The 13,520-nt window shown below is 34.8% G+C and overlaps 1 protein-coding gene across 2 annotated transcripts in view; it reads left to right on the forward strand.

Annotated features, from left to right (window-relative positions):
* LOC114329368 (myelin transcription factor 1) overlaps window positions 1-13,214 on the forward strand; it is a 149,908-nt gene extending 136,694 nt beyond the window's left edge. The window contains exons 15-16 of one of the 2 annotated variants that reach the window (XR_007696236.1): window positions 3,085-3,253; window positions 7,714-7,816. Coding sequence is in view for 1 of the 2 variants with exons in the window: in XM_050642964.1 (XP_050498921.1) it covers window positions 3,099-3,253; window positions 7,714-8,001 (443 nt within the window). In the remaining variant the exon portion in view is untranslated. Of the gene's footprint in view, window positions 1-3,084; window positions 3,254-7,713 lie in introns of both variants that reach the window. The other variant, XM_050642964.1, reaches the window with a different exon arrangement.
* The last annotated feature ends 306 nt before the right edge of the window (window positions 13,215-13,520 follow it).

Genomic DNA, 13,520 nt, shown 5'->3' on the forward strand with positions numbered 1-13,520 from the left:
AAAAAATTATAATTTTTAAAAATAAAAATCGACCTATTTCGGGCTTTATCTACAGAATCGACCATTCTCGAGAAAATGAATTTATTCCAACTCAAACGTCCGCACTGTATAGTAAGTACCTACATAAAAACTCACATTGTGAAATGTGTCTAATAATTATAAATAATTAAAGGAAACGCTTATTTTCGGGTTTTATTTGCTATAAATTTTTTATTTGACATTTTTTAATTTACAAAATCTCATTTCAAAAAGCAAGTATTTTTTAAGAAAATCATGTGTTAAATATTTTCATCTACAATGCCTAGTTTTTTCACAATATTGAAATGAACGAAAAAGTCCCTTTTTTGCTTAAACGTTGATCAAAACCATGACGCCGTAAAAATTTTGATACCCACGAGATGGTACGCCTTTTCCATTGACTTCTCGAAAAAGTTTTCGATTTTTCAAGAGCTTTTTCTTTTTTCAAATTACTAAAAAACTTGTACTGGAACCAAAACGCCAGAGTTAGGATCAAAGGTTCCACATTCACAGAAGTAGAAATTAGGAGGGAAGTTAGACAAGGATGTGAAATGTGTTCTGTCACTCCTGCCGTTTAATCTTTACTCTGAGTTTCTATTTAAAGAAGCACTGGAGGATTCCAAGGATGGAGTCAAGGTGAATGGCGTAAAAATCAACAGGATTAGAAATGCCGATGATACGGTGTTGTTTGTGGATTCCGACGTGGGTCTACAACGACTCATAGACAAGACCAACTCGATCTGTGAGCAATTTGGTATGAAAATTAACGTTAAAAAAACCAAAGTGATGTCAATCCGAAAAACCAAAATGTACCTCAACCTCGCACAATAAATGGGCACATTTTAGAACAGATCAATTAATTTAAGCACCTGGGATGGTCGATCGATAGCAGCCTGCCTAAATCCTGATCTAGAAATATGATCGGGAATAGAACAGGGCAGAAAATCTTTCGAAAAAATAAAAAACTGTTTTGGGATTCTCGAATAAAACTGGAAATTCAACTACGTTTATCAAAATGCTACCTCTGGTCGACTCTTCTCTATGCAGTTGAGACATGGACCCTTAAAACATCAACCGTAAATAAATTGGAGGCCTTTGAAATGTGGATCTACTATCGAACCAATCTAGGACATCGTATACTTCAAACGAAGAAGTGCTGCATAGAATAGGCAAGTGGAAAATTAGAAAAACATCATACCTAGGCCACGTACTGAAAAATAATAAGTACCAATATGCTCGACTTACAATGAAAGGAGAGATCGAGGACAAGAGTGGACTAGGAAGGAAAATACTATCGTGGCTGAGAAACATCCGACAATGGACAGGGCTAAATTTTGAACAACTATTAAGAACAGCTGAAGACAGAGAAAAATTTGCAATTCTAGTAGCCAATCTCCATTGAAGTGAGGGCACTTTAAGAAGAAGTAGTGCTTGTTCGGTTTTGTTTCCTGGGGTATAAGAGGGAATGGTTGTATTGAGCAAATGAGTATTCATATTAGTATTAAAACGTCTTTTGAGTTGTTTTTGTTTTATTTTTTCACACAAAGTATTAATAAAAATTTGAAGTTACAGCAAGATGCTTTATAAAACCGATATATTATACGTACTAGTCGGAGAGGTAGAAGCGGATTTTGTGCGTGATAAGTAATATGGAAAAACTATATGGGGATATGTTGAATTAGTTGTGTATATGACTTTCCCCAACGGCCGGAAACCAGAGTGGGGGACGAGGGTAGTTATAAGGGGTCAAAGTCGCGGTTTTTATTATTTTTTTTTATGACGCTCATGATCGAGATAGTGCACCAAAATTTGGGAATAAGTAGGCCATGACGTAACTAAGTAAAATCTCTAGGGGCGGAACGCTGCGTGGCCTACAAAGGGGTGGGGGTAGGGGTGAATATAAAAATATAAGGGGTTTTTTGCTATGTTCGTGATTGAGATAGTACACCAAAATTTGGGAATAAGTAGACCATGACATAACTAAGTAAAATCCCCAGAGCCGGAAACCAGAGTGGGAGACGAGGGTAGTTATAAGGTGTCAAAATCCCGGTTTCTATTATTTTTTGTGACGCTCATGATCGAGATAGTGCACCAAAATTTGGGAATAAGTAGGTCATGACGTAACTAAGTAAAATATTCAGGCGTGGAACGCTGGAAATTCGACAATGTGTTGGGGCAGCGGTAAATATAAAAAATATAAGGAGTTTTTGCGACGTTCGTGATGGAGATAGTGCACCAAAATTTGGGAATAAGTAGACCATGACATAACTAAGTAAAATCTTTAGAGGCGGAAACCAGAGTGGGGGACGAGGGTAGTTATAGGGTGTCAAAGTCGCGGTTTTTATTTTTTTTGTGCCCCTTACGAACGAGATAGTGCACCAAAATTTGGTAATAAGTATGCCATGGCGTAACTAAGTAAAATCATCAGGGGCGGAAAGCTGCGTGGCAGACAAAGAGGTGGGGACAGGGGTGAATATAAAAATGATAAGGGATTTTTTGTGACGTTCACATTCGAGATAGATAGAAACCGGGACTTTGACCCCTTATAACTACCCTCGTCAACCACTCTGGTTTCCGGCTCTGGAGATTTTACTTGGTTATGCCATGGTCTATTTATTCCCAATTTTTGGTGCACTATTTCAATCACGAACGTCGCAAAAAACTCCTTATATTTTTTACATTCACCCCTACCCCCACCCCTTTGTCGGCCACGCAGCGTTCCGCCCCTAGAGATTTTACTTAGCTACGTCATGGCCTACTTATTCCCAAATTTTGGTGCACTATCTCGATCATGAGTGTCATAAAAAAAAATAATAAAAACCGCGACTTTGACCCCTTATAACTACCCTCGTCCCCCGCTCTGGTTTCCGGCCGTTGGGGAAAGTCATGTCCACAACTAATTCAACATATCCCGTATAGTTTTTCCATATTACTTATCACGCACAAAATCCGCTCCCAGCTCTTAGACTATACATGATATTAATTCTATCTAATAGTAGAATAATTGTGAATGTCATGATATATTCTTGTTGATTTATTTTCCACGGGACTAAAATTTATTTCTAGACGTCTTCTTGCAGGTATAGAACAGGGACCTAATGGCGGAGAAGACCTTATGACCTTGGAGGCGGAGATATCCGAATTACAAAGAGAAAATGCAAGAGTTGAGTCTCAGATGATCAAACTGAAATCGGATATAAACGCAATGGAAAATCACTTGGGCCAAAACGAAAAAGTAAGTAACAGTCATGTGAAATTAAATGTGGTCTTAAGAAAAAATCACTTTTTATTTCATTTCAATATTTAACCCGGGAGTAGTCGCGCTCACTTCTGTAACGTGAATGGTCGCGTGTTAGATTCTATCTCAAAATACGAATTTAAATACGAATTTACAACAAATTTTTATTTTGTAGTATTTTTATTTACTTGTTATGTTAGAAATATTATTTCTAACAATTATTAAAGCTAATTGGCTCTCCCCAAAGCCATAAATTCCACAAAAAGAAGAAGAGGAAAAAAAATCCTACGCATTACTACACCCTTCCTCGGGGCACTTAGGAAATTTTTTCAAAATTGCAAAATTTTTCATCAAGTTATCGCGAAAAAGGATAAAATGTGAGATTCTATCTAACGGCGCGACTACTCGCGGGTTAAATGTGCAACTAGTCCAGAGTTTCCAGAAGTCCAGAAGTCCAAAATTGTCTTCTTCTTAGAGTGCCCTCTAGATACATTTCTGGGGATCGGCAACAATTGTGACAAATATAGCTCTATTCTGTGCGGCTCTCTAAGGATTGAGTATCGAGACCAGTCCACTCTCTTATGTTTTTCAACCATGAACATCTTTTCCTTTTTTCCCTTTATCAACAACCTTAGGAGCTGATAATCTCTTCCTTCTAATACACATGTCCTAGATAAATGGTTTTGCACATCTTGATAATGTTAAGAAGTTCTCTGTAATAGCACATTTTATACAATTTGCCTCGTCAGTGACATGGTCTATCCAGGGTATTTTCAGTAGTCTTCTAAACATACACCGTGAACAGGACGGGACACCATGACTTGTCATGGCATGTAGATTCATTGCCCATGTCTTAGTTCCAGATAAGAGAATAGAATATGTTTTCACGAATCTACATCTAGTATCCAGTAAAAGAGTTTATTAATCAAAAGGTGTTTCATTTTAAGGAAATTAAGTATTCAATTTGAGCTTAAATTTCAACCTCCTCCTCATGAATAACCTCTTTGGTTATTCATAAGCCAAGATTTTTAAATTTGTTGAGGTTTTTTCTATGGGGGTTGTATACATTTGAATACTAGATTGTAGATTTTGACTGCCATTGCGTTTGTTTTCCTGACGTTGCTTTAAAGACCAATGGATTCGTCCCCTTCTGCAACGGCTTCTAGGAGTCGTTGAAACCCTTCCGGGATATCCGCCAAGATGACAATACACCATCGGCATATATGTCGTTGTTTATCAGTCTTCCGTTAACTTTAATGCCTTCTTGGATGTTTCATATATCATTATCAATTCGTTATTAGTGTTTCTGTATTTGTGACGGTTTGGTTGAAGTAGTCCTCGTATGGATAGACAGAAAAACGTACCATACAAAACTAGTCTTGTTTTTAAAACAAAATGTATTTATTAGTTAAAACTATTTTCTACGATTCAAAACTCATCATTGAGTTCACTTCTTAACAAAAGTAAATGATATGTAAAAAACTGGAATATGAGTAAAATAACATTCTGGCCGTGAGTTGAGAAAAAATCTCCAATTGTAGACTTTTTCGTAAGACCGCATTTTCATTTCCATTTTCTCTAACGTTGCTTTATTTACCACACTTCACCATATTAACAAGTCATAAGTGATGTGAATTTTATACTATAAAATATAATGTAAGGTAATAACTTATGCCATATAATGGAAACTTATATTTTATATAATGTTTTTATTAGTATTACTTAGAGAAAACACCGGAGTTTTACAAAAAAAACTTGGTACTCGTTGGGTTTTTATGTTTGCCTCAATTACTTTTGTATTTGTTTCCAAATGAAATAATTTAACATACCTAATGAAATACATATATAGGTTATGAATGCTGTATAAGAATTTTTTGTTGGGTATAAATATAAACAAACCAAGTGTTTGCATCTAGTTTTGAAGGGCTATAAACATTAATGACTCGCCTAACACAAGTAAATCAATTATAGGGACTAAACCTATAATAATTGATTGTCAGTCAATTCAGCTTGTCAGCTGGTCAACACGTAATACTAAATATCCAGCCATTATTTAATTATCAACAACTTGAGACAGTTGAAAGCTATGCATAACTGGATACCAATGTAAATAGCGCATGGAACCATTGTGTGTAGAAATAAAACAACAGATAGCATTCATTAAGACGAACTCAGTTTTTAAAAGTTTGGACCTGCAACAAACAACAAAAATATTATAAATATTATTATACTTCCGGTTTAGCTATCGAAATTGGAGGCTTTGACTCTTTCGAAATCATCTATGAAGAAGATGAAGGCGCTTGAGATATGGTGTTACAGACGAATACTCCGAATATCATGGGTTCCTCTAGTAACGAATTCTGAAGTTCTCCGTTAAACAGGAGAGCAACGTGAAGTGCTATAATTCCGGTTTTCTCATCTCTGAAGAAGCTAGAAGCTCTTGAGATATGAGTAGTAAACTGCGAATCTCATGGGTTCCTCTAGTTTTCAAACGAATTCTGACTGCATATTGTAGAGTCCCTTTCTTTCGTCTCCTTTATTTGTCGTTTTCTTGCCATATAAATTGTAAAAGGCAGAGATTAAGGATGTTACCAGAAAGTGGTTCCAAAGGAATTTTCAGATTTATTGTTTAGATCTGGTTCCCATTTCTCTTTAATAGATGTTGCTCTCTATAGCATCTGATACACAAAATTATTTTTAAATTCTGCTTAAATACGCAGCTTGGTTTAGTTTCGATTCAGAGGTAGGTATTCATGTAGCCCCACTGAAGAGTGGATGGTGGATCATTTCTGAACTGAATTGAAACATAAGCTGTTTTCAATTTGATTAGTTTTTTAATAATGTAAATTTTAGTCAATTAGGACCATAATCTTTTTTTATTTACTAAAAGTTCACATCACTTATATTGTTTTATCGTCAGTCATATAATATTATACTAAATCTGAAGCTAGAATTTTGCTCACAACTAAGTTCGTCAGTTTTTGTTGTGTTTTTTTTATGTTGCATTACGTTTTTTAAAATCCTTCTCTCTGGATTCTGGAGATTTATAAAATTAATTTTTAGAAAATCTCCTTTATAAAAATGTCCCACTGAATATATAATTTTATCTCTCCTTCCAGAGAGTCGATTATGATCTAGTCTTCATACTGAAAGGTTTTTTCTCTATGTAGAACACCCCCTCATGTGTTCTATCTATTTGCCAGTTTCACAGTTTTGTCACAAAATATTCCCGTTATAATTTGTATTTTCCCATCATTCGGTATTTCACTAATAACGTACAATTATATCTATCCTACATAATTTTTTACATGGTTTTCCATTTTTCTCCCAATTGCCCCTGAAAGTATTGGCAATTATGTATTTGAAAATAAATCTTATCGTATTTGGCTGAGCAATTCCATCTTCTAAGTAATTCTGGATAATACGTCTTAGATCTATTAAATTTCAATATTTTTATTCAAGGTGATATGCAATACTGAGGCAATTTTTATTTATTAATAGTTATTTTCCGTCGACCGTTCATTTGTGATCAATTTTAACACCCTCAAAATCATTGATTAATGACCCCTATTAATGAATGATTTTCTATTAATGAACGATTTCATTATAGGCAACACAACATACTTTGCTTGTATAAATTAATTAAACGCTCTGTGATTGGCAGTGACCTGTGGTGTAGGCAACCAAACATATACCTATTTATATTCCCACTAAAAAATTTAAAATCAAGTAGCCGCTGTTAGTACTATCTGTCATTGTATGTCATTATTTACTTTATTGTTTAAAATTCTGTGTATTCGAAAAATCAAAAGATGGATATATCCATTAGCCATTTTAATTCACGAGTTCGTTACAAAACTTTTCCGTCGACCGTACTTTTCAGAAATAAATCCATCTTTTGATTTTTCAAATACACAGAGTTTTAAACAATAAAATAAATAATGACATACAATGACAGATAGTACTAGCAGCCTTGATTTTAAATTTTTTAGTGGGAATGTAAATAGGTATATGTTTGGTTGCCTACACCACAGGTCACTGCCAATCACAGAGCGCTTAATTAATTTATGCAAGCAATGTATGTTGTGTTGCCTATAATGAAATCGTTCATTAATAGAAAATCATTAATTAATAGGGGTCATTAATCAATGATTTTGAGGGTGTTAAAATTGATCATAAATGGACGGTCGACGGAAAATTTTTTTAAATAGGTACTTTAATTATTAGTCTCATTAGGTACTGCATTATTTAAGTATATAAGAGGTAATCGTAACCCACCGCATAACAATAAAATCTTGACTTTTTCAAATGATTGCTGAATTAGTATCATTTTATATGACTGTAATATTGAAAAAAGGAACCTAACGCATAGTTTCGTATCCTCACCCAGCAACGCTATCGTAAAAAAGCAATAGGACCACACTAACCTTCCTTCCCTTCTCTCCCTTCTTCACCAGGAAACCCAGGCGCTATCGCAACGTTCCAACAACCTGAACGAGTACTACGAGAGTCTACGTAACAATGTCATTACACTTCTGGAGCATGTTCGACTGCCCGGTGCCAGTTCGGTAGGTCCAGGCGGCCCAACTGCTGAAAAGATCGGACAAGAAAACTTCGATTCCTATTTAAGCAAGCTGCAGACCTTGTGTACGCCTGACGGATACTGTAGTGACGAGAACAGACCTTTGTATGAGACTGTGAAGAGCGCTTTACAAGATTTTACTGTACTGCCAACTCCGATTTAAAAGTGAGATCATCCTGAGACTACGGACTCTGCGTTTTGTGAGTAAGGCAGTTTTTGGATGGTAATATGAATTATGTAACTGGCTTACAGAAAGTTCTTAATGGTTTTCATGTTTCAATTTAAAAAAAGCAACTATTAATATGTCACTATTATTAATAAAGTCTTAAACAAGACTTTTCAAGTTTTTAAATTTTTTTAAATGATCAATGTATTAAACTTTTGACACGAAAAACAAAATGAAAATCACTCCCAAACTTTTTGTACGCCTCCTGTATTAAAAGTTTTCATATTTGCTTTTACATAAACTGCTTGTCTCTTTCCAAAAAAAGCCCCATCTATACGTCGAAAGCTGTACTGACAGAAATACCTATTATGTATTTTGGCAATTACTACTTTTGTGTTACAGAAATCTATATAACATATAGTGGCTATAGCTGACATCTCTTAAACAGAAGTATAAACTTCTTTAAAGTATTCTGCAGAGATGCATGCCTTTAAAAGGAAACTACAGTAGAGAGTAAGTCCAAAAATTGCAGGGTAATTAATAAATCTTATTTTTTAAATAAAACTGAAATAGTTAGACTAATTTCTAAGAAGACATAAATTACTTTTTAGTTATATTATAATATTATAATAGAACGATACTTAATAGCATATTACAATAATTTTAATGGTTTCTAATTTTAACAGTAGATGGCGCAACAATGATAATAAATACCTACATTTTTAATATTTTAACTAGCTAAAATCAACTCTAGCTCTTAAGCGTTAGAACTTCATGAACCCAAGATTCAAAAGTTATTATGAAATTTATTTTAATAAATAATTTATTACGATAAAAAGTACGTGTTTCAAAATAGGTACAATATTATTGATCAATTATCCCTAGCCCCCTGTCTTCAGGCTGGAGCATTAGTTGTTGCAAGACTGTCAGCGAGTCAAAGGGCTTTTCAACGATTGTCATTTGTTTCGAGCTTCTGTCATATTATGTTGTATAATCTGTGATATACATGGATTATATGACATATGACAGAAGCTCGAAACAAATGAGAAGCGTAACCGGTTAATCGGAATAATTTACCTAACGGAGGCAAGCATAGAACTTGGACTATAATTGCACGTCTTCGCGTAAAGTCCAAGACTGCGTGATGCGTTGTAGTCCCGTGGAATTATTTTCCTTGTTTTTTCTTTTCTCTTCTTTTGAGCTTCCGTATGTCTACAAGAGCCTTTCGGCTGAGCAGATTCCAGAATCTTAACTGTCGGATAAGAACATGGACTACTCTGGTCCAGTTTTTTTAATGATTTGTTAAAATTTTTTGGGTTGGCATGTACCATTTTTTTAGTTAGTTTGTTTTATTGTTTTGGATGGCCTAGGTCTTTTTTGTGTTTGTGATTTTTTAAAGAATTTTGAGATGAGGATCTGCTGAGATGAGGGGCATTTAGTCTAGCGTTGCAGAACTACTTAATATCGCTTCTTAGGCGTAGCCAGTTAACGTTTGGGTCTTCCATGTTTTCATCGGTGAAAGACATCATACTTATCTCTCGCAGGATGTGGTTGGGAAGTTACATTAGTTCGGTGAATTTTGTTTTTGCTTTGTCATTCATTTAATCTAATACTCTGATCTGTTGGATGTCTCTGAAAAGGAATCTTTTCGCTACGTATCCAGGGACCTTTGATGCTTCTCGTTGTACTTAGTATTGTGGTCAACTTGGATCTTCTTTCTGTTCGGTTTGTAGGTCTATCTACATGTTAGAGATGCATATGTCAGGATGGGCAGTATGGTGCTGTTGATGAGCCTTGCCTTTGTTCTGAATGTTAATTTGCTTCTTCTCTCAGTTAGGCTTCTACTATTGGCTTGTACCATTTTTGTCTTCTGTACAGTTCTTGTAACGTGGGATGTGAACCTGGGTTCCTTCTCCGTGGTCCCGAGGTACTTTTCTTCATTTCTCCATCCGATATATGGGAGTGTCGAATAACTCCAGTAGTTATTGACTGGTACACCGCATTTCTTATTAAACATCACTACTTGGTTTTTCTCCGCATTTACTGCAATTTTTAACTGTATCCACCGTTGTTATTCTAGGGCATCTAGCGCTGTCTAAAGATTTCTAGTTGCATTTGGTTCTGTGTTTTGCCACTATTGACGTATCGTCCGCATAAATGCTGATCATGGTGTCCGGTATTCTGGGGGCATAGGCTGTATATGTGTTATACAGCAGCGGAGACAGAACACATCCTTGTGATACTCCTGCCTCCGTAATTCCAACTTCGGATAGGACTTGAGCTAGGCGAATCCTGAATTTTCGGTTGGCGAGGTACGAGGAGAGTAGCTCTGTAATGGCCATGCTATATCCACAATTCTTCATTTTGTAGATCAGTCCATTGCAACGGCGTAACCAGGATAATCCTAAGGGGGGTTATGGTATCTGGGGGGTATGGAATAGTATTGGTATTAAGCATATAGAGCCCAAAGTACATCCCAATGTGGGTGGTTATAACCCCCAAAACCCCCCTGGTTACGCCTTTGGTGAATTGTGCTAGACTTCGTCGAATGTTTTGCTTACGTCTAAAACTATCGTTGGATCCTGCTTCGATATATTCTATGGCTTGAATAGCTGAAGTTCGCTTGAGTATTTGGCATTAAATCTGAATTGGGCTTCTGGTAATATTGTAGTCTTTTTGTTTCCTCTTCGAGCCTTAAGAGTATCACTCTTTCAGCAATCTGGCTGACTGCTGGCAGTAAACTTATTGGCCAGTAGTTCTGTAGAAAAATGCTGTTTTTTGGTTTATGGATGGGCTTCTTACCATCGATAAGGGGAATCTTCTGAATTTCATCAGTGCGTTTATATGGTCACATAAATGACTGCTTTCGTTGGTAGGTGCTAAACTCTGACGTTCTACGGTGCTATGTTAGGCTTAGGAATGGGTAAGTTAGGCACAGGTAGAGGGGTGCCGGATTATTGAATGGTCTGATTAGTGAGATACTATAATGTGCTGTATATGTATGTAAATGTATGCAGTGTATTTTTTATGCATTGTTTGGACTAAGAAAATTAGTAAACCTAGTAAAAAGAATGTGAGAAAGATTTGATGTTTGTCATTACTACTCCACACCAGCCATTGGGTGAAAAAATATATAGATTTCTGTTAGTAATTGCCCCTAAATTAATGTATTTCAGTTGTATCCTCATGTACGTAAATTTAAATTGTGATTTCTGTAAATAGCTAAATATACATAGCGACAAGAAACTACCTGTAGATATATGCCATACGCGTGTCGCTGTTGGAAAACTCATTGTATCATATACCTTAACTAATTGTACATAGCTCGATATTTATGTTTGTACCTATATGTAAAAAGTTCGTTAAGCATATTTTTTAGTTAGAGATTTGTTTGGTAGGTGGAAATTTGACGACGAGGTAACAAATATTATCTTTAACAGAATCTGTTTTCAGTACCAATGAAATTTAAAAGTTTATGAAATTTATAGATTATTTTCTATCGATAAGTGTAAAGTTTGTTTAGCAGTAAATGGTTGACTTCAATTAAAACATCCTGTGTTAACCGATAATAGTATAAAAGGCCCGGTTTCAGATAAAATTTAAATATGTTTCATTTACATATTTCAGGTAAAAATTTTGTGGATCCTTTGCTTTATTATAGGAGTACCGTCTAGTCAGTGTTAATTGTCAAAAGACCAACTCTGTCTACCTCGTTCGCTTATTGCTCCGGGCCGATCGTAACAATGGGCCAAGTCAGATAAATTTAATAATATTTACGACCGCACTAATTGAAGTCAACCAATTTCTGCTAAACAAACTTTACACAAATTTATTGGATTTGGATACCTGACAATAACTAGTCTCTTTAGATTATATCCGCTAAAATACATAAACGTGCATAAACGTGTAACCATCATTTATTAATTCTAACATATTATTGTCAGTTAAAAGTTCAAATTAAAATAATCGTTATGTTTATTAGTCTTGATATTTTTAACAGCTAAATTCCAGAGCCAAGAAATGTAGTATAGATCTGGTCAGCAATAGCAAAGCAGATAGAGTCCAAAATTATGACAAATCTGTCAAAAGCGATCACAGTAAAAAAAGTTATTACAAAATTGCCATAATAGGACTTTTCAACGATTCTCATTTGTTTCAAGCTTCAGTCATATTATGTCGTGTTATCCGTGTATAATATTAATATACAGCTCGAAGCTCGAAACAAATGAGAATCGTTGGAAAGCCCTATTCAGATTCTAAAAAGTTTTTTTTATCAAAATTTAATCTAAGAGCACATAAAATGATACCATTTTATATCCAACCAGACCAAAAACAATGGAAGATCTTCTCTGGTTAGTCTGGTTACTCTGGTTGGTCTGGTAGGATATAAAATGGTATCGTTTCATGTGCTATTAGATTAAAAAACTTAAACTTTTTTCTAGCAGTTGTCGCTAGGACATCCCTGCCATTTCATTCGTTACAATCCGTGACTGCTCTCGGTACGTTTTCCTAGTTCATTCAGAGAAGAGCATATATATATATCTCCTGATGAGGGGTTAAGAAGCCCCGAAACCGGTAGAGTTACTTGCTGTACTCTCTGATTGAACTAGCAATATAATACGACTTCAGTTTCGGCTTGCAACGAAATTGAAAGTGTTGATTAATTTTTAGTTTTTTTTTATCATTTACTACGTATAATTCTTTACTTTGTAATTTTAAATTAATATATTTTTATGTTGGTTGCATAGTTCCTATTAGGTATAGTGTTTTTCTAATAAATGAAAAAAGAACGTTTTGGTGTGTATGTTCAATAAAATGAACCCAAGGCTAATTCATAATAAACTGTAGCATGAACGTGTCATTTATTTCTCTTGATGTAAATTACAATTGAGAAAATTGCGAAAACTTCAAATATGCTACAGTGTTTGTCAAAATAAACAGTACCGAAAGGGAAATAAAACTTTAATTTACATAATTAATTGATATGTTAAAAATGTGGATCATTGCGGTGCAAACAAACTGTATAAAGATTTTGCAGATTATCCAACATATTTATATTGTTCTGAAGCTATTTCCTTGTGACATTTTTACAATCAACTATTTTTAATGGGAAACAAGCCACAATTTTACCAAAAATGATTTTATTAACGTTTCGAAGCCCAAATCGGGTTTCGTTGTCAAAATACAAAATACTACTAAAATAAACAAAAATGTTGTTGCTAAGTAAAAAAAATCTAATAATTTATTTAATCTGACTCATTTATATTGGCAATTCAGACGTATATTATACATTTTAAAGTATAACACTTTAAAATGATATCGCCAATATTTATGAGTTGCGTTCCTGGGACGACTTTACTAAAAGATAGTTCATTCGATTACATGAAATCAATCCCAACTCAAGAATATCCGTCACAGAAAAATCATAGCATGTGATCTGTCTTTAAAAAGACAACCAAATGCAACGATGACAGTAAAATTCTCGCGCTAGAGATTCCATAGTAAATCACGAGGGA

This window comes from Diabrotica virgifera, chromosome 2 (genome assembly GCF_917563875.1).
Source record: "Diabrotica virgifera virgifera chromosome 2, PGI_DIABVI_V3a".
NCBI lineage: Eukaryota > Metazoa > Arthropoda > Insecta > Coleoptera > Chrysomelidae > Diabrotica > Diabrotica virgifera.